The sequence below is a fragment of the Talpa europaea genome, assembly GCF_964194135.1.
Source record: "Talpa europaea genome assembly, chromosome: 15".
Taxonomy (NCBI): Eukaryota; Metazoa; Chordata; class Mammalia; order Eulipotyphla; family Talpidae; genus Talpa; species Talpa europaea.
Window position 1 is genome coordinate 55,327,099 of NC_140083.1, and position 25,973 is coordinate 55,353,071.

Below are 25,973 nucleotides of genomic sequence, written 5' to 3' on the forward strand. Positions count from 1 at the left end.
GGAAAGTACAGAAACAACAGGGGAAGGTGTGGGGAACAGGGTCCTGGAAACTTTTCACAAAACAGGGAAGAGATCACATGGTTATTGGAGCTTGGAACCTTTAAGGGTATTAATAGCAAATATTTACCAATTGATTTCCAAGTGCCACACTTAGCATTTTTTATAATTATCTTCTTATTTAATTCTCTTAATGCCTCTCTGAAGGTAGTTTCTTACATTTGACCCCATTTTATTGATGAGAAAGCTGAGACTGATAGATTCACTAACCATTTCAAGTCACCTGGTTAGTAAATGGCATGTCCATGTTCTCCGTGACTTGAGGGTCCTTTCTGTGGCTGGGCTCTTAGATGATGACAGATGAATAATTTAGTTGTGTTATGTGTATAAATAGGGACTTTATAAATGCTATTGTTATATCTGTCTGCAAAGTTTTCTTTAGGTAGGGTGGGTTTTAGTAGTGCTGAGCTTCTGTCAGCTGACTCTGAACTTCCTATTATCAGTGCTTCTTTGGGACTTGGCCCTATATTTAGTACACTTTTATTATAAAAAGGAAATCATTCTGCCTCTCAAATTACCCTCTCAATACACATTTTTTTTTCCTGAGTCCGTGAAGGGATATGTGAGACAAGTGATCCATTAAAGCCTCTGATAATCAAACAATGAAAGCTTCATTTACTTGAGAATTATATTGGTAAATATGGGGAAATATCTATCTGTGAGGACTGCATACAGATGGGATTACCCTACAGCATGTGAAAGAATGCCGTAAGTGCAAAAAGAGGGTGGCAGGGAATAGGATATAAGTGAATATGGACAATAAATAGGAAAAAGACTTACTTTAATGAAATGCCAAAGATGATGTCATTTTACTAATTATGAGTCCAAGGCAAGACATAGGCAAATAAAACAGTGAATATAAACTACTTATAATTCCAACGAAGTTTCTTAATTGAAATGTTCCTATTTAGAAGAAAAATTATATTAAATTATAGTAATTCCATTTTTGTTTTAATTCATTATTTTATTTTAAATTAGAAAAAATATATTTTTAATATAGGGTGATTTCAGAGGCTGGAGTGATTTCCTTTGATATAATAAACATGTACTAAAAGTATATAATTGGAAATAATAGATAAATTCATTTAAATACATGATGCAAGAGTCCTCAAAACATTCCTAGCAAACCAAACCCAACAATACATTAAAGGGATCATATTGCACCACCAATTGGGAATGCAGGGATGGTTCAACATACACAAATTAATCAGTGTAATTCTCCACTTCAACAAAAGGAAATATGAAAACCTTATGATCATATCAATAGATACAGAGGTACAAAAACTCTCAATAAAATGAGCATGGAAGGAACATAAGCTCAACATAAAGCTATATATGATTTTCACTAATCATACTCTGTGGTGAAAAATTGAAAGCTTTTCCTTTAAGATCAGGTACAAGGCAAAGATTCCCACTCTCACCCTATTCTTCAGCATAATATTAGCAGTCCTAGCTAGAGCAATTAGGGAAGAAAAAGGAGTCTAAATTGGAGTAGAAGTATCACTATCATTATTTGCAAATGGCATGACAGTATACATAGAAAAGACTCTACCAAAAACTATTAAAAACAATGAATCAGTACAATAAAGTGGCAGGCTAAATACATTGATTCAGTTTCTAAAAGTGTAACATTTTAAGTAAAATGTCTAAGAAATATTAATAAAATCAAATGCTGAGAATTTACTCTCTATTAGGCTTCTTGCAAAATGTTTTGCATACATTTTCCAATAGTCCTGACATAAGACTCCTGACATATTATTGCCTCTTTTTTATTGCTGCATATAGAAACTGAGACTGAGAGAGTTAAAGAGACCTGCCTAGAATCTCTCAGCTTGAAACTGGCTCCATGCTGATCTTCCAAGTCAGGATTTGAACTCTGACCTGTTGACACCAAAGTCTGGAAATTTATTCTTTTAATCTGTACTGCCATCGCCTTCAGATTAAGTAGGTTACTATGGAAGATTTTAACACAATGGAGTCTCTCCCCTGCATGTCTGAAGTTGCTGTAATAGTATGTAAGGAACTTCCCATCTTGTCTTTCTAGTGGAAACAGAGGAATACTTACTTTGAGCTCTTGTGCAAGCTCTTCATATTTCTTTCCCTTCCCAACAAGAGAAATACCCCACAATTCTGAGTACTTTTAAAATCTGGCTAACCTCTGGTCCAAAACAGACAGTAGGCCTCATTTATGCTTTGGCATTCCCAGGTCAATGGCACATTGAGCTAGAGGGATGTTTTGCCCTGGCCTCTTGTATAATGGTTGGCATATGGTTGTTTGGCACTCATTAAATGCTTGCAAATCCTTAACTGCAATGTGCCTGACACCTGTACTTCTCCATTTGTGGGGGGAAAATACTGAGTTTGATTAGATGAATGGTTTTTTGCATCATCAAATTCCCCATGGGTTTCTCAGTGTCACTGTCAAAAATGACAGAGACCCTAAGAGATCAGGGAGGGCTACTCACCTCGGCCTCAGATAGCACATTCCCTTTTGTTTCCCCCACTGTTTCATGCCTTGAAACAGTGATTTTGTTTGAAAAGCAACAGAAGACTTCCATTGTGAGACAGAAGAACAACAATAATCAATTGAAAGTCTCTGAAGTATTGAAGATATGATTGGATTCAATTTCACTTCTATTTACAAGCCACTGTGCACAACTTTAATACGAGAGTCTCATGACTCATTGAGCACAAATGAATTCTAATGTGACTCTGATCTGCTTCAATTTTTGAGCATTCTTTGAACTGGTGGGAGATTTTTTTTTTAAGATTTATATATTTATTTATACAAGCACTGGGTACAGTCAGAAGCGCGGGAAGGTGAGAGAATTCACCAGAGCCAGAGCGGGGAACAGAACAGGAAGACTGATGAAGTACATGCTGAGGGGAGCAGCGGGCGTGGCAGGAGAGGTCTGTGTGCTATGTGGGACCCTCGCCGGTGGCTGGGGATTGAGCCAGCGCTCAACCACTGCACCACTGGGGAGGCCCTGGTAGGAGATCTTACCGGACACAATCCCTAGAGATACTGCACATATTAAAAGTGAAAAATCATCTGCAGGTAGATAATGTAGCAGGGAAAATTGGGAGAGTAAGGGGAAGACCTTGTGGCACTTTGAACAGACACAGGGAGACAAGAAATTCAGACTGTGTTGGAGGAAACAGGTAAATGAAATGGTGCGACAGGAATACTGGGTGTGAGCATCAGAAATTTGCTGAGAGAAAGAATGAGAGAATTGGGCATGTCAGTGGCTTCTGAATGTCTCAAAATCTCAGATGCTTTTGTCTGTAGACAAAGGGTAAGCATGACACATTTTAAAGTAGGAGAGTATTCTACCTTTGCACTAACTTTCATTTTTTTATGTTTGCCTGCCTGGATGCACATAAGCATGTATTTACAGTTTTATTGAGGTGTAATTAACAGAGAACCACATGAACTTCATGAGTATCATTTGATGCATCTGGGCACATGCACACATGTGTGGTGCCATCACCTTTGTTTTAGAAGAATAACTAGGGTGAGAGAAAGATGGGTAATGGACCAGAAGTAGGAGCTGACTAACAATAATGGTGTTTTTTTTTTTTTCTCATATTGACAGTGAGGGTGGAAAGGGGAAGAATAGAAGAGTTTCTGCAGAAGTAGGTGCTGGGGGGAGATTGAGAGAGAGATGAGCAAAAATGACTCCACGATTTCTAGGCTTTGTTGCTCAGAAAAATGTTGGTCCATTAAAAATGAAAATAATAGTTATTGATTTCTTACCTGTGGCAGCTATAATTCATGTAATCATCACAACAAAGGATGAGGTGGGTGACATTATTATAAACAAGAAGCCAAGCCAAAGGCACAAGGTTTAAATAACCTGCTAGTGGCACAGAGGACACGCTGCGGGGCAGGCATCCTGGCTCTGGGCGATGCTCACAGCAGGAAGGGGCACTGCCTGTATTTGCACAGGAGGAATCTTCTAGTGGTACTTCCACCCAGGGAGTAGAGAATGACTAGGAATCACGGAAGGCTACCTCTGAGCTGTTCTGTATGTTCTTCATATTTCCTTTCCTTCCCACCATAAGAAATACTCCACAGTGCTGAGGACTTTTGAAATCTGAATGCATGCTGGCTTTCCTGGGCCAGAGAGAATTGATTACGAAATGTTTAATATCTCTGCTGAATGGTCACAGGACTGATGTTATATTCAACTTCAGAAGTTTTATCTAGACTAACAGATTATATGTGAAAAATACATTATAATCCTTGGAATGCTCAAGTGGTATTTTTAAAAAAATGAATCGAATAAGCAATTTTAATAGGAAAATAGTGTTTAGCATCTAAACACATAATTCAGTTTCTTGGTATGCATCCTGTGTAGAAAGAATGTTACTACTGAATATATCTTTTAAAAAAATCACAGTTTTATTAACAGACTGGGGAAACAAATCTTAGCAGCAGCTTTCTGAAAATTCATTTTCATGTAATTGAAGAACAGTTAAACTTCCTTGAATGGTAGGGATGTGCAAATGTTTTGTAATTAACACTTATACATCCCCAGGCAAGGTTTTGGGTTATGTTTTATTTTTTAAAGGAATCAAAAATTAAATATCTGTAATGAGAAACATTTATCTGTGAAATAAATTAACTAATTACTAGATGTTTTCATCATAAAAATAATTACACGTGAAAAGTATGAAAACAGTTGAAAATTTGATGTGAACTTCCAAGGGTCTAGTTAAATGACTCAAGAAAAGCAAACACATACTCACTTTGTTACTGGAAAGGACCAGAGCTGCTTTTGATTCAGCAGTATCTTGTCATTTTTGCCTGTTTAGTTGGGTGCCATGTTTGCTAGTAATCCACTTGTGGGAAGTTGCCAATCATTAGTTGAAATAATAAAATGGGGTACAGAGATAAAGAGATATGCATCTGAAATATATTGTTGGAGGGCTGGGGGCTTAATTGATGCACTGGTTAGAATGTAATTAGGTCCTTGAGCAGGGCAGTGCAATTAAATATGTCAAGGAGGGCATAATTAGATGGGTGGCTGAATGGTGTAATTACACTCATAAGTGGGGGCTATAATTAGATGTGAGGCAGGGGGTGTATTTAGATGCCAAGGTTGAGGATATAATTAACATATGGGTGAGAAATTAAATTATGTGTGTGGGTGAAGCATAATTATGTGTGGGAGTCCATGTGGATGTGTGGGTGAGGGTAAGTGAAAATGAATGGGTTGGAGTGCAATTAGATGTGTGAGTTCATGTGCTGATGGACAAAAACTTGAAATTTTCATCAATAAGCGCAAGCATGTTTTGACATTGTGACTAATAGCAGCTGGCATGGAGTGGTAGCTGTTCAAGCCACGGTGAAGGATGGCAAATCAAAGCTGCTGCTTTTCTTTCCTAACAGAAAAGCATGGATTCTTCCTTACCCAAAGGTGGTGCCTGATGGGGTTCTAAATATGGATGGCTTGGCAGTTTTTCTAGCATTAAGACCCAACTGCATGACAAGAGAGACTTTCTCCCCTTTCTTGTTGAAGAGAAGAGTTTGGGAGGTAGCCGTAGGGTATAACAAACTAACTCAACCAACCCACAACATTTTCGCTTGAGTTGTGAAGTAAAACTCAAAAGTGTCAACTCTTTTTTTTTTTTTAATTATTTATGCATACAAGTACTGGGGTACAGGCCAGAGGTTTGAGGGGTAAAAGGATTCACCAGAGACAGAGTGGAGAGCAGAACAGGCAGATCTACTGAAATATACTGCTGAGGGGAGCAGTGGGCGAGACAGGAGAGGTCTGCTGTGCCATGTGGATCAGCTCCCTGGCTGGGGATCGAACTCAGGCCATAGTAGTGGCGGCGCTGAGAGTTAACCCCTAGTTCACCAGGGATGCACTTATTATATTTAAAACCATGAAGTCTTTTGTTACCATTTTCAATAGCAAGAGAGCATTTAAAAATACAAGCTTGTTGTTTTGAAGAATTCTTGAAATTAAAGGTATTTTTAAAAATTGTATTACTTTTCCATGAGGTAATGTGGGTCTGCAACTCTATATTGTTTAGGGAATAGGTTTGTTATCACACTACACCCAACAGTAAAGCTACAACAATCCTCTACCACAGTCTGCTGGACCCCCTCCCCAGTCTGCTCCCTACTCCCACACTCTCTCTTTGGGAGCCTCTTCATTTCTGAGATCAGATTTCTTAGGGTTTGTTTTGCTTTAGCTTTGAGTGTTCCTTTTTTGTTTCTTTTGTTTCTTTATATTCCACATATGAATGAAATCCAGTATTTGTCTTTTTCTGACATTTCATTTCACATTATCCTCTCCAATTCAAGGTATTTAATTGACCTCTAGTCCATTAATCTCATTTCTCATAATTTCAGGTGCCTCAGTTTCCTTCTGCTCAGGGCCTGGGTAGCTTCAGGCATAGCACCACTATAGATTAGACACCACTTAGGAGTCCCTATTTTCTTCTGGGATTCCAAAGTTTTTGGCTTCCTGGTGCTCCCGAGAAGCCTAAATTTAAGATTTGTTGTTTTGGGTCATTTAGATATGGGGACATTATGGCCTGTCCCCTAATATCTGGTCCTATCTGACAGCGGTTCTATGGAATGTTTATCCTTCTATAGAAGTTATAGAAGTTCTACGGAAGGGTTCTGTAGTTCTAGAGAATGGTATAAGTTCTATAGACGTTATATAAGTTATACCTGAAAGGTAGCATTTCTCAAAGATGTAATCAGAGGTGTCCTCATTAAAATGTGTATTTCTGGAAAAGAGTTATCACAGTGCAGTTTAATCCGGCTCTCTATCTGTAAGTGGTTTGCATTTTTCTTTCTCTCTGTGTCCCTCCTCCCTTCTCCTCTGCTCCTCAGGCAAGCTCAGACTCTGAAACAGTTAGAGATGGATGGTGATTAACTCAGTTGCTTCTATAGAGAGTGTAATTATCATGCAGGACATCTAGTTATGTCTGTGGAATGGAAGATGAGTATGTGAAGTTGCTGTGCTGGTGATTGAGGTCACTAGCGATTAGTGCTTTGTTGGCTTTGTTGTCTTGCATGTGAAGAGAAGAAAGAAGTGAGGTATCTGGCTTTGGAAATGACTCTGATAGAGAATGCTTCACTCACAGAATTAGGAAAATCAATCTGGGATGTGCTGGAGTTCTTTACAAAGAACGGGGTTTAAATTCTTCAGATTGAATTCTTCAGACATTCTTCCCTAAGTTATATTGTCACCCAGAAATTCTTCCATCATTTGCATTTAGAGTTTGTTCCCACAAAAAATCTTCTGACCTGTAACAAGTCTTTGCACCCTCTTTCAGACCCGGGTTGATCTGTGTTTTAACCTTCCAGTGATGATTGAGCTGATCAGAATATCTCAACGGCTTTTCTCACACCGAAAAAGCTTTTGATCTCAAATGTGAATGTTACTACTTCCTTGGACCTGCTCTAATCTTGCAGCGCTCTGCCCATTCAGGTGGAATTTGTGAAATTCCCTTTAGAACATACACCTCGCAAGCAGGGTGTAGGTGTATTTTGTTTTCCACCAGTTATAGCATCCTGACTGCCCCTGCTCTGCAGTAGGTCAGCATTTAAGCTGACGAATGAAAGCAGAAGTGAGGTGCTTAGGCTGCTTAGGAGGAGGCACAGGTGTTGCTGGCTGTGGGTGATACAGTCTGAAAAGCACAGTTCTGAAAGGCTTTATTAATCTACTCCTCGTAGACGGCAGTGACACTCATGCTGTTCCTCCAATTTGGAGATTAAATTATATATCCATTCCGACAGTAAGGAAATGTCCCGTTGGGTCAGATACTGCTGAAAGTAGAGGCTCAACAAAAATCTGCTGATGAAACAACTTATTGAATAAATTATTGATTGTCTGATCTGTGCTTACTTTGGTTATAGAGTCTTGAGCAAATACCTGCCGGGACTGACATAAAAATGTACCTTTTAAAACATTGATTCATACAAACAGTAGATGCTCTCGCAAAGGTCCAGTGATTGAAAATATTTTGCCCAAAATCTGTATAAATCTTTGAAATTGAAAGTATCTCTTTCAAAAAAGAAGAACATATATAGTGGTTTAGCATAAAATTTCACCAGAAAATGTATTATTTTAGTATGTAATAATCCCTAATATATTTATAGAAGACTTCAGAGTTCCCTGATGATGTTCAATGCCTCACCTAATTTTAATTCTCATAACCATCTGGGAGATTGATGGAAGAGTTATTATCATGTCTGATTTCCAGTGGTGCCCTGAGAGTTTGAGGGACCCAGCAAATCAGAATCTGAATTCAAATGCTTAGTCTAATATAGTTATTAGCAGTTATGACAGTAATAAACATTGGAAAGAGGCCCATGAGATGACTTTGTGGTTGAACAACATTCTGAGCTCATTGCTAAACCTAATTGGTAAGGTCCAATGCATCCTGTTATTTCGAGTAGTATATTCAGGTGAGCAGGAGGAGTGTACTATATTTCCAGATTCAGTAGGAACTTTCTTGCATGAATGCAAGGAGATACATGTGGGAGAAAAAAGTTGCAGTACTTTAATAAGAATACTTCTCCAAATCATAATATGATGTGAAATGGATGATCTAAAGTACCTTATACATGTATCATTCTGGTAGACATGGACTGTTGCTAAGTTGAGATATTTTGTGTTGAAAAGAAAATAATAGTATTGTTTCAGTTGGATTAAAAAAATCCACAATATTTCCTCAGTTAAGTCCTTCCTCTCTGTTAAGTTTTGGAGAACCATTTTTTGTTGACTGATGTGTTGTTGATAACAGCCCAGGAGAGTGTAGTCAGGCTCTTGAGAAGTATTTATCGAAATGAAATGAAATCTCTTGTGTGAAGGCCAGCAGTCAGTAAGATGAAGAAGTAGCAAGCAGAAAAAGGGTCAGAAATGACTCCCCCCCCTCCATCCACCAGACTTTGTCCAAGAACTTAGGACTTTTTATATTATGTGGGTATAATCGTTAAATTTTCTGCTCATAAATTATTCCAATTTCGAAGGTGAATTGTTTGGCCTGGCCCCCCCAAGGACCCATAAACTCTATGTATTTTGGATGAAAAAGGCAGTAAGCTCTGCTAGGAAAGGGAAAGGTGTTGAGAATGGGAAAGGGAATGAATGGCCATGACAGCAATGCAATCTTCATGTGCCTCTTCTCACACAGCTCTGCAGAATGCTACCCTTTTAAGAGGAAGTGGAATGTGAGCGGTCCAACAGAACCCCCTAATTGGGGAATTGGGAGACAGTGCTTGTATTAGGTTTATGTTGCTGCTGTTGTTGCTTCCAAATCTGTCTGCTCTGGGCCCGGGTACTTGCCTGGAAATCTGGACATCTCAGTTGATCTGGTTCAAGAACTTCTCTTTAACAATGAGGGTTTTTTTCAGTTGGCTTTTCCTAAGTACACATTAGTTGGATTGAGTGACCCATGCTTTTCTAATATACTATATACAATGAGGTCAGCACATATACATGTGTAACTCACTGAACTAGGACCAGGCTCTATATCCACGCAGAACCACACTTGTCCTTGCTGAGGTGACTAGCAACCTCCGTGGTGGTGAGGCTGGTGGCATTTTCAGCAGTTGTGTGACTTAATCTGTCAGTAGCATTTGATGCAATCTGCCCCTTTCCTTCATAAAAAGCCTTGTTTGTTTGCTTTTTGTCTTGTTTTTCACTTGACTTCCAGGTCTCCTTCTTAGTTTCCTTCTCTGTTTCCTTCTCTTCTGCTTCCTGACTTCTTGTCGGAGTGTCCTGGAATTCAGGGCTTAGTCCTCTTCCCTGTCTCCTCCCCTTCTCTTGACTTTATTTTTTTTTTAAAGATTTATTTATTTATTTATATAAGCACTGGGTACAGTCAGAAGTGCGGGAGGGTGAGAGAATTCACCAGAGTCAGAGCAGGGAGCAGAACAGGCAGATGTACTGAAATACACTGCTGAGGGGAACAGCAGGCGCGGCAGGAGAGGTCTGCAAGCCATGTGGGACCCTTGCGGGCTGCCGAGGATCGAACCAGCGCAGCAGAGGCTACGGGCAGTGTCACAGCCCAGTGCTCTAACAGCTTCGCAGCCCAGTGCTCTACCACTGCGCAACCAGGGGAGGCCCCCTTCTCCTGACTTTAAACACCTCCTGGATGCCGATCTTATCCCAGCTTTCTCCAGGAAAGACCAGTTCCCTGACTGATCTTGTATGTGATTGCACTCTAGACATTGCCACTGCAGCCTCTCACAGACATCTTACCTCTGACACCTCAAAACTGGGCTCTAGCCATGCCCCCAAACCTGCTCCTGCTGAAATTGCCCATGTCTCCAGTCAGTGGCAATTCCGTCTTTGTGTGTGTGTGTGTGTGACCCTCTTTTCTCAACTTTATTTTATTTATTTTTATTTTTATTTTTATATTCCCCATACAATTGCAACCCCCTACCCTCCCTGCCCCCAACCCCCCATAGAGTGTGTCTGGTTCATAGTTGTTTGTTGATTTTGATTTTTACTTTCTTATAGTTATTCTTTTTCCTGGTCCCTTATTTAAGTCTTCTAGATTCCTGCTATGAGTGAGACCATCTGGTATTTTTCTTTTTCTTTCTGGCTTATTTCGCTGAGCATGATCCCTTCCAGCGCCATCCATGTTGCTGCAAATTGGATGTGTTTATCTTTTTTGAATGCTGAGTAATATTCCATGGTATATATGTACCACATCTTCTTGATCCAGTCATCTATTTTTGGGCATTTGGGTTGTTTCCAAAGCTTAGCTATTGTAAACAGTGCTGCTATAAACATAGGGGTGCAGGTGCTCTTTGGAATTGATGTTTCTGTGTCCTTTGGGTAAATACATAGGAGTGGAATTGCTGGATGATATGGAAGCTCTATGTTTAGCAGGTTAAGAAATCTCCACACAGCTCTCTATAGTGGTTGGATGAGTTTGCACTCCCACCAACAGTGCAGGAGAGTTCCTTTTTCTCCACAACCTCGCCAACATTTGTTGTTGCTAGTTTTTTTTAATATGTGCCATTCTCACTGGTGTAAGATGGTTACCTCATGGTAGTTTTTTTTTTTTTTTTTTTTTTTTTATAGAGGCATGCTTTATTTATTTGTTTGCTGGTTTGTTTGTTTGTTTTTGTTTATACATGCACTGGGTACAGTCAGAAGCGCGGGAGGGTGAGAGAATTCACCAGAGCCAGAGCGGGGAGCAGAGCAGGCAGAAGGACCGAAGTACACTGCTGAGGGGAGCAGCGGGCGGCAGGAGAGGTCTGCGCGCCATGTGGGACCCTCCTCTGGTGGCCGGGGAGCAGCCGGGGATCGAACCGGCGCCGCAGAGGCCGCGGGCAGCTTCGCAACCCAGCGCTCAACCGTTGCGCCACCGGGGAGGCCCACCTCATGGTAGTTTTGATTTGCATTTCCCTGATTACAAGTGATGTTGAGCATTTTTTCATATGCCTGTTGGCCATTTGCATTTCCTCTTCAGAGAAGTTTCTTTTTAGCTCTTCTGCCCATATTTTGACTGGATTAATTTCTTTGTTTTTGTTGAGTCTCATCAGCTCTTTGCAGATTTTTGTGATCTGTCCTTTATCATTAGTGTTGTGTGCAAAAATGTTCTCCCAGTTGGTGGGGTTTCTCTTTGTTTTTGTTATTGTCTCTTTTGCTGTGCAGAAGCTCTTTAATTTGATGTAGTCCCAGCTGTTGCTCTTTGCCTTCACTGCTTTGGGTGATGTGTTGGTAAATATGTCTTTGATGTGCATATCACGTAGTGTTTCGCCTATATTTCCTTCTATGTATTTTATGGTTTCAGGTCTTATGTCTAGTTCTTTAATCCATTTTGAGTTGGTTTTTGTGTATGGTGTGAGGTAGTAGTCAAGCTTCATTCTTTTGCATGTAGCGACCCAGTTTTCCCAGCACCATTTATTGAACAAACTTTCTTTGCTCCAGTGCATATTCTTTGCTCCCTTGTCAAAGATTAGTTGACTGTAGATCTGTGGGTTTATTTCTGGATTTTCTATTTGATTCCATTGGTCTGCATGTCTGTTCTTGTTCCAATACCATGCAGTTTTGATGATTAAGACTTTGTAGTACAGTTTGAAGTCTGGGAGTGTGATGCCTCCATTCCCTTCTTTTTTTTTTCAGGAGAGCTTTGGCTATTTGGGGTTTTTGGTGATTCCATATGAATTTAATCAATAATTGTTCTATTTCTTTGAAGAATGACATTGAAATTTTTATTACAATAGCATTGAATCTGTATATTGCCTTTGGTAGCATGGCCATTTTAATAATGTTTATTCTTCCAATCCATGAGCAGGGGATGTCTTTCCATTTCTTTGTGTCTTCTTCTATTTCTTTTAACAGTGTTTTATAGTTTTCTTTGTATAGGTCCTTTACCTCTTTTGTTAGATTTATTCCCAAGTATTTGAATTTTTTTTGTTTCGATAATAAAAGGGATTTTTTTTTTATTTCTTCTTCTTCAGATTTATTGTTTGTGTATAGGAAGGCTACTGATTTTTGTTTGTTGATTTTGTATCCTGCCACTTTACTAAACTGATGAGTTGAATTAGTTTTTCTGTGTTTTTGGGGTTCTCTATGTATATTATCATATCATCTGCAAATAGTGATAGTTTGACTTCTTCTTTTCCTATTTGGATTCCTTGTATGTCTTTCTCTTGTCTTATTGCTCTGGCTAGGACTTCCAGTATTATATTGAAAAGCAGTGGTGAGAGTGGACATCCTTGTCTTGTTCCAGATCTTAATGGAAATGCTTTCAGCTTTTCACCATTGAGAATGATATTGGCTATGGGCTTGTCATATATGGCCTTTATGATGTTGAGGTATGTTCCTTGTATCCCAAGAATTTCAAGAGTTTTTATTATGAATGGGCGTTCCACTTTGTCGAAAGCTTTCTCAGCATCTATGGATATTATCATATGGTTTTTATATTTCTTTTCGTTGATCTGTTGGATAACGTTGATTGATTTTCGGATGTTGAAACGTCCTTGTGTCCCTGGAATGAATCCTACTTGGTCGTGGTGAATTATCTTATGGATACATTGTTGGATTCTGCTAGCTAAAATTTTATTGAGGATTTTTGCATCAGTGTTCATTAGGGAGATTGGCCTGTAGTTTTCTTTTTTTGTGTTGTCCTTGTTCGGTTTTGGTATTAGTGTAATGTTGGCTTCATAGAATGTGTTTGGTATTATCCCTTCCTTCTCAATTTTTTGGAAGAGTTTGTGAAGGATAGGCACTAATTCATCTCTGAATGTTTGGTAGAATTCATTTGTAAATCCATCAGGTCCTGGGCTTTTTTTTTTTTGTGGAGGTTTTTGATTACCATTTCAATTTTGCTGCTTATAATTGGTCTGCTTAGGTGTTCTATTTCTTCTTTATCTAGCTTTGGGTGATTGTAGAGCTGTAGGAATTTGTCCCTCTCCTCTAGTTGTTGAACTTGTTTCCATATAACTGTTCATAGTAGTTACTGATTATTCTTTTGATTTCTGCTGTGTCTGTTGTGATTTCTTCTCTTTCATTGATGATCCTGTTTATTTGTGCTTTCTCCCTTTTTTCCTTTGTGAGCCTGGCTAGGGGTTTGTCTATTTTATTTATTTTTTCGAGGAATCAGCTCTTGGTTTCTTTGATCTTTTGCATTGTTGTTTTAGTTTTGATTTGATTTACTTCTGCTTTGGTTTTTATTATTTCTTTTCTTCTACTGGTTTTGGGGTTTTTTTGTTGTTCTTTTTCTCGATCTTTGAGCTTCGAGATTAGGTTGTTTCTTTGAGTTCTTTCTTGTTTCTTGATGTGAGCATCTATTGCTATATATTTTCCTCTTATTACTGCTTTTGCTGCATCCCATACATTTAGGAAATTGGTGTCCTCCTTGTTGTTCAACTCAAATTATTTTCTAATTTCTTCTTTGATCTCCTCATTAGTCCAGTGGTCTTCCAGTAGTGTGGTTTTCAATCTCCATGAGGTAGGAGAGTTCCATGCCTTCTTCCTATTTTTTATTTCTAGTTTTATGCCTTCATGGTCAGAAAAGATGGTTGGTATGATTTCAATCTTGGTATATCTGTTGATGTTTGTCTTGTGTCCCAGTATGTAATCATCCTGGAGAATGATCCGTGTGCGCTTGAGAAAAATGTGTACTCAGATTATTTTGGGTTTAGTGTTCTGTAGATGTCTGTTAAGCCCAAGTGCTCTAGATCCTTATTTAGAGCTTTAGTGTCTTTACTTATTTTTTGTCTCGTTGATCTATCCATTGTTGATAGTGGTGTGTTGAAGTCTCCCACTACGTATGTGTTTTCTCTGATGTCTGTTTTCAGAGATGACAATAATTGCCTGATATATTTTGGTGCTCCTTCGTTTGGTGAATATATGTTAATGAGTGTTATATCTTCTTGAAGTATTGTCCCCTTGATCATAATGTAGTGACCGTTGGGGTCTCTTTTTATCTTTTTGAGTTTGAAATCTGTTCTATCTGATATACGTATAGCTGTCCTGCTTTCTTTTTTTGTCCATTTGCTTGTAGGATTGTTTTCCATCATTTAACTTTGAGTCTATTTTTATCTTTTGTAGCTAAATGTTTTTCCTGGAGATAGCAAAAGGTTGGATTTTGTGTCTTAATCCAGCCTGCAACTCTGTGTCTTTTTATTGAAGAGTTTAGTCCATTTACATTCAGAGTTAATATTGATATGTTAGCATCTGTATTTGCCATTGTGTTTGTCTTTCCTTTGATTTTATTTATTTATTCTTTTAATAACTTTTTTTTTTTTGGCCTTCTTTTGTTGTTCTTCGTCCCTCTGAGGTTCTGGCTTTAGGACTCTTTGTAGTATTTTTTGGAGTGTGGGTTTAGTTGTAATGAAATTCCAGAGTTTCTGTTTTTCTGGGAAGGTCCTTATTCTTTCTTCATAGAGGAAGGAGATCTTTGCGGGATAGAGTATTCTTGGTTGGCATCTGTTTTCTTGGAGTCTGTTGACTATGTCCCTCTACTCTCTCCTTGCCCATAGTGTTTCTTCAGAGAAGTCTGATGTCAGCCTGATTGGTTTTCCTTTGAATGTTATCTGTTTCTTCCCTCTTGTCAGCTTCATTATTTTTTCCTTGTCCTGGATTCTTGGGAGCTTTACTATTATGTGTCTTGCTGTATTTTTCCTTTCGTTGTGGAAGTTTGGTGTTCTTGCTTCTTGTATATCAATTTTCAGCTCCTTCTTCACGTTTGGGAAATTCTCTTCAATTATCTCCTTGAATATTTTCTGTGTTCCTACATCTCTCCCCTCTCCTTCTGGGATTCCTATAACTCTTATATTTCCTTTCCTCATGGAGTCAGATAGTTCCCAAAGTCTTTCTTCGGTCTTTTTCCTTCATACTTCTGTTTCCTTTTCTGTTTTGGTTCTTTTTATTTCTGTGTCTTCAAGAGTACTTATTCGTTCTTCCATTTCATCGATTCTGCTTTCATTGCTTTTCCCAGAGTTCTTTAGTGCCTCCATTAATTCTTTGATCTCCTGCCTTTCTTTTACTTGCCTCTTTAGGGACTCAATTTCATTCTTCAGATCGTTGATTATTTTCCCTTTATCATTGTTTTCCTTTATGACTTCTGTCAGTTTTTTAATCGTGGCAATTTTAAATTCTTTTTCCTGAAGGCTCAGAAGTTCTTCCAAGTTACTGTCATTGCAATCTGGGGGTGGTTTTGTTTTTGTGGTGTGCTTTTTTCCTGGGGAGTTGCTGGTTTGCATGTGGTTCTTCTCCTCCCTACTGTCTGTTTTCTAATTTGCCGTATGTGTTGGGACACTGTGTTGCTGGTACTGGCCAGCATCTTGGGTGAACTTCCCTGCTCACCTCTGGCTCCTCAGGGAGCCTTCTGCCGGTTTCAAGCCGTCTTTACTGAAGAAATGTCCCTGTTCTAAAATGGCGATGCGGGACGCACTGCCTGTGCACCCGGTCTCTTTTCTCAACTTTAACCAAAAAATCCTGCATGTACTTTAAACCATTGTTGCTGCAAGTCCTTTTTGGACAGCGGAGATCCCCAGGTCAGCTGCTCAGAAGTGGCTGGGCCACATTCTCATGTTCACCCCTGCAGATCTGGGCTCCTTGGGGGCCCGGGCCCTGCGCAGGCACCTGGGATACAGCAGTGAGCTGGATGACCCAAGTCCGTCTTTATAGCTGTGCTGAAAGCTATAAAGGACTTCGTACTCTGTCCTCGCGTTCTCTCTTACCCTACTTCCAGCATACCAGAAAATCCACTCGGCTCTTCCTCCGAACGTCTCCAGAATCTGCTTATGTCTCACCCTCTCCACTGCTCCCTCCATAGTCCAATCTGCTGAAGTCTCCATTGTCACAGGATGCTGCTAACTGGGCCCCCCTTTCTGCTCAGGATGTCTGAGTACCTAGTCACACCGCAGCAGGGCAAGCCTTCCAAACTAAGGCAGAATCCATGCCTGTGCTCTCAGCCATGCCTGACTGAATAAAAACCAAAGGGTAGATTTGAACTTGATGTAGTCTGTGCACATACTGATTTTTCAGTGATATTCACATGAAACTTGTATGCTATAATGCAGTATGACTTCAATTAAAATGTTTTCTTATAAAGTTAAAAACAGTTCTTTCCAGTACCCTACAAGGCACTACAGAATTTGCTCCCCAACCTGCCACCACTTGGTTCTTCTCCCTCCCTGGCTAGCTTGTCTCTAGAAACAGCAGACCCTTTGCTCTCTGTTTCACACCTCAGGACAGTTGCCTCCTCAAGCTCTTTGCAGTTCCCACACTTGTCTGTGAGCCCCCACTGCCTCATCTCCTTCAGGGACTTGCTAACCTGTCTCCTTTGAGTTCTCCTTAGCCCCAACCACCTACAGAAATGGCAGTTCCCCTTCAAAAGCATTTCCTGATGCTTTCATGCCAGTGAGTTCTCTCCACAGCCCATGTCACCACTTGCCATACTGTTTATTGTACTCATTTGTCTGCTCATTCATTTTCCTGAGACAGTGTAAGCTCTGTGGGAACAAGTGTGATTGCTAATGTCCCTGTCACCCAGGAGAGTGCCTGGACCTCAGTAAGTATTTGTGGAGAAAATGAGCTGATAACTTAAGCATAAATACTGAAATGTACATCTAACAAATTACAGACTAACTCAGGTGTTTCTAGTGTTGATTTCAAATCTTCCTTCAGAAGGCACTGAGAAGAGAGGGGTAAGGGGGGGTCAAAAAAAGGGTAGGGGGTACTGACCTTGGGCTGTCCCTGTCCCTCATCCTCACCCTGCACTGGGGTTCATTCTCTGGTCTTGGTTGTAATTGTGCAGGCATTCTTGACTGCTGGCACATGCTTGGACTTTACACTTTAAGTGCTACAACTTTTTATATTTTCATCACTCCTGCTGTTCCTAATAAAACTAGAAACCAAGGAAGTGAAATTCTCTTCCTTTGCTGCCTTAAGGGCCTCTCAACTACCAGCGACCACATCGACTCATGAAATTTTATTTTTCTGGTTTAATTTATATCTGTGTAAGTTCCTAATAATATATACATCAGGAACACATTTTATTCCGTTTTGTCTTTTGGTGTAATTCATATTATTTGCTGCAGATTCAGCCAGGATGGCCTCCTTGATTTCAGTATAGTTTTTTTTTTTTTTTTAATGTACAGTTATGTGTATATAGGGTCGTCTCCCAAAGAACTCCACTGGCTCTGCATTTTCTCAGCCAGCAGGAAATTCTGCCCTAGAATTTCCTGACTCAGCTAAAAGAGATCTAATGACGCATTTCACTTTCAGGGACAGGGGAGTGGAGGGGCAAGTGTTCAACCTTCCCTGGTACTATAAAAAGCACTTCAGGGAACACTCAGGTACACTGAACATTTAACATTTTCTTTGCAGTCGGCTCATGTTTGCAGAAAGAAAGTCACATGCTGTCTGCTTTGGTACAAGTCACTTGCCCCCTGGTGCCTCCTCAGTTCCAGACAGATCCCAACAGGATGTTCATTTGCTTATAAACATGGCCTTTTCTCACAGTTGACTTCTATGCTTCTGTTTATGCTGCTTTCTCTGCCTGGCAAAATCCTACTTACTCTTTGAGATTCAGCTCGGAGAGGAAGCTTTCCCTGAGTCAGCTGGGCTAGGTAACTTGGTGTCTTTCCTGGGATTCCCCACCTCTGCTAGCAACTTCATCATTCCTGCCACATAAGTATCCATGTTCACACTCTCTTCACCCCCTCCCCCAACTGTGAATCTGGACACTGGTGACTGTGTCTTTGTGTATTTTAGCAAGTTAGAGTAGGAAAACCTCAGCCACATTTGTTGAATAAATGGTTGACTGTATGAATGAATGAAATTGATTGCATTCAAGCAGGGGAATGGAATTCATTTGCGTTTGTTCCCAATTTACTGCCTTTAAAATTAATCCTATGTTTAGTTTGGCATTCTTTGCTTTCCCTAGTGGACACCCGCCACTGTATGCATGGCCATTTAAATAAATTTCATGGAGTTAAACAATTTTTGTTTAATTTTGACAGAACAGGCTAGTTTGTTCCTTATAACTTGTTGGCATCTTTCCCTGTGCTCTTTTCGCTCTGCCCAGTCGTCAACCAAATTCCTCCAGAGAGTTGGCTGTAAACAATGATTTTGTAAGCAGTTGTGTGTTCTCTGCAGTGAAAACCCGCCTTGTTTTCTGTTGCTAGGCGACCCCATTCCAGCTGCCCTTGAAGAAATGCGCGGTGGTGGGAAATGGTGGGATTCTGAAGAACAGTGGCTGTGGCCGTCAAATAGATGAAGCAAATTTTGTCATGCGGTAAGAGAGAGCCCCAGTGCGCCTCTGCCTTTTCTCCTTCCCCTCTTTCCCATAAGCCCTGGGGGCTTTCAGAACCAGTCACTTGGGATTAATAGTAGTGGCTGCTCTTCAGTTTTCCTTCAAGTTCATATACAAGTGAGTTGAGGAAAAGGCCAGCGGAACCAGGGAGCATGCCCCAAGAAAGACCAAAGTCCAGAAAGGCTCAGTTAGGGAGACCCTAAAAGTGAAACAATCAAATTTTATTTCAGATAACACAGTTGGGTGATAAAAACTTGAAAAAGACAAACTCCCTATGTGTAAACATTTTAATGTATTCATGTCTTCATGTTGCACAGAAGCATTTGCAATAGCAAGTGGGATTTGAAGAAGGATTTGATTTGTGCCTGGCTAGGAAAACTGCAAGAAAGAAGGGGGAATAAATATGGAGACAAGGGCAAGCTTGGAGAGGCCTGAGCAAGGGTTGGGGGTGGGGGGTGACAGTTCCCACAGGGACTGTGAAGGAATGCTAAGCCACATCCAGACAGGCTTCGAGACCATCAAAGCACTGTGGTACCGACCTGTGCTGTCAGTGATTCTGATGAGAAGTGAATGCAGTTAGCAGCCAGGTTGGTTATAGGCTCGGGGTGACCTGAGAGAGAGGACAGGGAATGAGCACATAGAGGGTGGGAAGTGGCACACCAAGACACTGGGCTGGGTAGGAAGTAACCCTGGAGAAAGGAAGCGGCCAGAAGATTGGTCATTCAGGCCCTAGATGGGGCTGCTGGTAAAGATGGAGCAGTGAAATATTTGAATCAAGGTCAAAAAAAAACAAAAAGGGTCCTGGAATCTAGGATTTTGGAGCTTTGCTTCTCTGGGGGGTGATTAGCTGTGTGGTGAAAAAAGACAGTGTTCCTGAGTAAATGGAAAAACTCTGGGACCAGACTCTGGAAGGTCTTTTGGGGGGCCAAAATCTTGCTGAAATGGGAACAACTCCATAGCATATGCCCAGAGGCTCTGGGGCCAGCAGGGCTGAGGCCTGCAGCAGCACAGAGGGCAGGGAGCTGAGCCAAGGAGGGAGGAGTCTAGTCGGGTAAATAAGTCATGGTCTAGAAGGGACAAAATGTGGCTCAGGTCAGGAGGGGAGAGTCAAGACTATTTAAGTGTTTGGGGAGACACATGTTTGGAGATGCCCCAGTTTCAGAGAAGGAGAGTTGGACTCCTTGAAAGACTTCCTAGCTCATTCACTCTGATGAATCCCTCCTTCATGGAGGTGTCCTGCATGGTTTCACCTCTCCATTACAATGATGAATATTATTTTGTAATAGAGACACAAACAGGAAAATAGAGAAAATAAATGTAATTTTCTCTTAATTGAAGTTAATACAGATATGTTCATTGAACACCTGTTTGTGGGCCCTTAGCTGGGTCTGGAATGAGGACTCAACATTTCCATTACGGATGAGAACCTGGAGAGATGGCATTAGAGTCAGAGGGTGGGAAACGGGGGAACTTCTCTTACACTCTGGGCTCAGGAGCAACCTTTCCATGGCTTGGATGTGGGAAAGACACCGAATACTCCTCCAACACAGTGAGCATGGGGAGAGTAGGTCGAGGCGGGGCTCAAGTGGGGTTTGAGTTCTGGGGGGTACTGTTACCTAAAATGTGTAGATGAGAGGAGCAGAGGCCAGGGACCAAATTCTGGCATCTATTCCAGAGTGTGGCGTCAGGGGGAGTCTGAAGCACCAGTAAGGAAATTATAAATAGAATAGCTGAATAGCATCATAATCACAGAACTCACTAGCTCTATGATCTACAGCACATTATTTCACCTTTGCTGACGTCAGTCCGCTTTTTGGTCTATACCAAGAAGCGGGAGCAGACAATACCTGAAGCATTTCCATTGTGACACAGATTCTGTATATATCATATGGATAGCAGGTCACAGTTACACAATTGATGTAATCCAGTTTAAGTTCTCACTGCTCTCAAGTATAAGTTTATTTGCTCTTTCTTTTTTTTTTTTTTAAGATTTATTTTAGTTGTACAAGAACAGGGGTACAGCCCAGATGCGCGGGAGGGTGAGAGGATTCACCAGAGACAGTGTGGGGAACAGAACAGGCAGACTGATGAAATACACTGCTGAGGGGAGCAGCAGGTGAGACAGGTGAGCTCTGCTCGCCATGGGGGTTGCTCCGAGGCCGGCAGGGATCGAACTGGCACTGTAGATGCTGCGGACAGCTTCACAGCGCTGCACTCAACCACCTGCGCCACCAGGGAGGCCCTGAAAGAAAGGGAGGTTGTAGGATTTCAAGAGGTCTTAATACAGTGTAGAAGGAGGCAGGACAATAAATTTGTTTTTATATTATTTCCAAGTGTGAATATGTGCATTGCTACTTTTAGGAAGATGGATATTTTACTTTAGAAATCTAAGCCTAAGAATCTTGGGGGTGGGCCTCCCCTGGTGGCGCAGCAGTTGAGCACTGGGCTGCGAAGCTGCCCACAGCCTCTGCAGCGCTGGTTCGATCCCCAGCCATTGGTGAGGGTCCCACATGGCGCGACAGACCTCTCCTGCCATGCTCGCTGCTCCCCTCAGCAGTGTATTTCGTCAGTCTGCCTGTTCTGTTCCCTGCTCTGGCTCTGGTGAATTCGCTCACCCTCCCGCACTTCTAACTGTACCCAGTGCTTATATAAATAAATAAATAAATAAATAAATAATTTAAAAAAAGAATCTAGAGGGTTATCAAGCGGGCCATATTTACTGTAATTAATAAACAAGGCTAAGTTTACATTGTATATAATCAATGTTCTGAACATTCAAGTTCAGAATTAATGAATGCCTGGGATTATAGTTCCTGGCTCAACATTGTAAGCATAATGTTGATAGAGGGAGGTGAGGATGGAAAAAAAATCAAAGATAGTGGCATTATAACTAGAGCTATGTATATATGTGTCTTGGATTTAATATCAAGAATATCATCATCACACTTTTTAAAAAAGCCTTGCTTACAGCTGACAGTATAGAAATAATTAAATGTCGATAAATTATGAATTATTCTTATTTGATCGTTTATGGATCTATTTATAAATGATTACTAAATGTACATTTTTGGCCACCGTTAGAAAATCAGGGTATTGTTATATACTCAGAATTAAACATGAGTGAATTAACATGACAAGAAAGCACATGTTATGTCTGATGCTAGACTGTAAGGTACATAGACAGTTAACAGTGAGAGAGAAGCTTGCAAACTAGCTTTATCTATCTGCAGAGATAAATTCCAGGCTTCAGTTCAAAATGTCTGCCAGGATCAGGATATAATGATCCCATCATTTTCTTTGCTTAGATGTTTTCAAATACTTCTCATAATGCTAAAAAATAGTTTCCTGTTTTTCAAAGTAAACATTTGTGCTCTAACCAAAAGCAGTACCTTAACAAAATAATATTGTTGAGTAAGATTTATCTGGAAGGTTTGCAAGATGAAGGTAACAGGGATGGTATTTTGGAGTAGGACTAGGTGACTTAAGGACACAAGTGAGGGCAACATAATTTTGGTGCCTTTTGAATATGCTCAAATGTGTGTTTTGCATAGCTAAGTATAAATAAAAATTTAAAGCAGTTTTATGATTTTTCTATTTAAAGATTCCTCTCCATCAAGCCCATTCCCCACCCACCTCTGCTCCGCGATTCAAAGAATATTCATTTCTCATCGATTCTGATCACATCTTTTAGGATCATGAGCTCAGTTACTCAGATACTCTAGCTGTTAATACCTGCTAATTGTGCCAACAAGGGATACTGCAAAGTTTGAAACACTTTTACACAATTATGCCTTATTAGAAACAATTTGACTGTATTAAACATGCCTTTTATGTAAATCTATGTAATTATCAATTTAAGAGTTGAGGAGCTAAAATTACAGTGTGCTTTTTTTTTTTCTAAGAGCTACAGCGAAGTGTTACATGCATTTGCTCTCAAAGAGAAGGTTTGCCCAGAACTTAAGACTGATATTTACAGCAAAAATACAGTGTCATTGTTTTCTGCAAATGCATTTGTAAAATGTTGTCTTTCTCATTTCATGCATTTCTCTCAGTTGTAGGATTTGGCAGTACCAGCAAGTTTTTCTTGAGCTGTTACTGTGTGGTAGGAGGGATGAAAGATCCCAGACACATGAGCCATGGAACTTCCTACAAAGAACACACAGAAAAAGTATTGACTCTTGAAAACCAACTTGATTCATTTAATGATGATTGACTGGTTGGTGTCACTTCCTGTAAACCTTATTCAGAGTTTATGATGTTATTATAATGTGGTTTTTTTCTCAGATGTTACAAAGAACCAATTTTTGTGTGTGTGTATGTGTGTGTGGGACCCTTGCCGGCGGCCGGGGAATGAACTGGCACTGCAGAGGCTGCGGGCAGCCTCGCAGCCCAGCCCTCAACCACTGCGCCACCAGGGGAGGCCCAAAAAAACCAATATTTAGCCCATCTTTTCCTGTCAGTCATCTTTGCAGACATCAGTGAAGTCACAAGACTGTGGTCAGCACCTCTGCCTGTGAGCCTGTTGTTAAGGAAGAAGCTCACTCCCTCATGAGGTGCATCAGAAACCACATGGGATATAGTGTCCCTACCTGACTGGATATACCTCAAGCCCCCTCCGAGGACCCCACAATGCTTATTCTGTTCCCTCTCAGTAGGCACACAGCAGGAGTCACCAACTGGCTGATAGTTGAACTGTCAGGAGAGCCAGTGTCTCAGCAGAAGTCACCAACTGGCTGATAATTAGGCTTCCAGAAAAGCCGGTGTCTCATCACTAGACACAGATGAAAGGAAGATTCCAGTCAGCCTAGACAAGTTTCTGCCCAGGATGCCCCCATCTGGTTGGAGTCACAGGGCACTTGAAGACAACTCTGTAGAGCTTGAGCTGATCAGCTGAGTGGGGGCAGAGTCAATTCCATGTCTTGGAGAAATCTTTAAAAAGATCAAGTAGTTGGGGAACTGACAGAGACCGTAGTATTTCTAAGATGTCTTTACTTCCAAATAAATGATGCTTAAATCTATTGAAGTAATAGAAAGTTAGAGCTGCCTAATCAGTAGGAGTCAAGTTAGAGATATCAGTGGAGGGAAAAATTTCGGATACAGTCTTAAAAAGAAAACCTAGTGGAAGCTATAGGTTCCATTGGGCTTTTATAAATAATGAGTTTTTAATTATATCGATGTGATGTTTGGAGTTTTACTATGTGTGAGGCATCAAGGTAGGGGCTTTTCTATAGATTTCTTCCTTTAATCCTGTATCCACCTTATTAGAGCAGAGAAGTTGTTATCCTCATTTTGCCTAGTGGGGAAACAGAGGCCAGGCAGTTGAATTAACTCTTCTAATGTCACATTAGCAGAAAGTCAGTGGATTTGGATTTATAGTTGCACTATTTTCCATAACAGACTTTCCTAAGACATTGTGGCCAAGAAAAGCAACCAGGGCAGGGTTGAGGAGTGAGGGGTGTGTGAGGGAGGAGGGAGAACCATTTTCATCTCTAAGATACCTACTTGTACCCATTCCCTTGCTGAATGGGGTGGTGGAGGATCCTAGGATTTCGTTAGATGAAAGAGCACTGTATTTTCACCAGCAGTCACCCATACACTGGTCTTTTAAAGTAGGACATACATTAGCAGAGATTGTACTGAATGTACTATTATAATTTAGAATTAGGGCAGGAAAGAAAAACACAAGCAAATGCAATTGGTTCCTGTCTCTTGAGGTTTGTGGGTCAGCAGAAAACACTGTAAGTCTGTGCCCTTTTGTGTCGGCACAGTCCTCAGTCCTCATTTCAAGTCTAATACTCTCTGTCCTGTCACCTTAAAAAATATTTTGAATGGGATAAATTCATTCTAGTTATGCTTCCCCTTCGTAGATCATATTCGCCTCTAGCTAATTTTTTTCTTCCTTCTAAAGCGGGACAGTGTTTATGAAAGCATTTGAAGATGCTGATAGTCATCTAATGTCTATTGAAATGTAGAGGTGATAAGAACCAGTAACATTCCCAGTTGTCATGATAACTGACTTGGTTAAAAGTATGCAAATCACTCTAAAATGGTCATTCTTCTTTCTCTAGATGCAATCTTCCTCCCTTATCAAGTGAATACACCAAAGATGTGGGATCCAAAAGTCATTTAGTGACAGCGAACCCCAGCATAATTCGACAAAGGTAAGAGGGTATGACTTCCATTTGTGAGGGACTAAAAGGAAAATCTCTTGAAGTATTTTTAACATCTTAAAGACAGTGAGCCCACGTCATTTTGGGAAACAATGAAGAAAACCATCTGGACAGGCAGGAAGGATGAAGGAGAGAATTGTAAATAAACTAGACAGGATTATGGGTAGCCAAACACTACTTGACATTTCCTCCAGGATTCTGTTTCTTGACTTTCAAGGTGGTAGAATCAGCACGAGGATCCGTTATTTTGTTCAAAGAAGTAATGTAATATTCTACTTACTCATTGCTGCTACTTTTCAGTTTACTGCTTTCAGTCCCAACTCATCGATAGTGAACTGAATGAGTATGTTTTATTAGTGAATAAAAACTCAGTAATGGCCAATCTCCTGCATATACATGTGTAGAAATAGCAACATTGTCAGCGGGTACAGGAATGTGTGATTATATGGTATGATAATATATTACGTTATATTCCGTAAGACTTGGAAAACAGGTGGGAAATTCTTGCTCTAATATTGCTTCCAGAAATCTCAGTCACTGCTGTGGGACCTTCTAGGGATTCGTCCCAGTTGAGGGAGTCTGTCAGTAAGGTATCAACTGCTTCTCCAAGGGCAGTTCATTGTGGAGAAAGACTCAACCCCTGGAAAGAGGAGTCACACATATGCTTTACACTCTCCTGTGTAGTTAGGAAGGAAGAGGGAAATATCCAAATACTCTGGACTTGGAAACTTGTCATCTAAAAAGTCCTTTCAATCAATCAATCAATAAGCAAATAAATAAATAAATAAAGTCCTAGCCAACCTAACAGCACTCAGTGTCACACTGTTGGCAATACTACTCGTTTTGGTTTGTAAACAAGTATTCCCATAAAGTAGACAGATTGGACTTTTACATGTTGATTCTCAGTGATGTACTCCTGAGACTTATATAATGTGATACTGCAGTGTTACGTCAATAAAACAATTAAATTTAAAAAATTAAAATAAGAAA

The 25,973-nt window shown here is 40.4% G+C and overlaps 1 protein-coding gene across 1 annotated transcript in view; it reads left to right on the top strand.

The window, feature by feature from the left end:
* ST8SIA1 (ST8 alpha-N-acetyl-neuraminide alpha-2,8-sialyltransferase 1) overlaps nucleotides 1-25,973 on the top strand; it is a gene marked incomplete at both ends in the record, with an annotated part of 139,993 nt that overhangs the window by 65,282 nt on the left and 48,738 nt on the right. Inside the window, 2 exons of the mRNA XM_084256011.1 lie at nucleotides 18,686-18,795; nucleotides 24,882-24,974. Coding sequence (XP_084112137.1) covers nucleotides 18,686-18,795; nucleotides 24,882-24,974 — 203 coding nt within the window. The remainder of the gene's footprint in view (nucleotides 1-18,685; nucleotides 18,796-24,881; nucleotides 24,975-25,973) is intronic.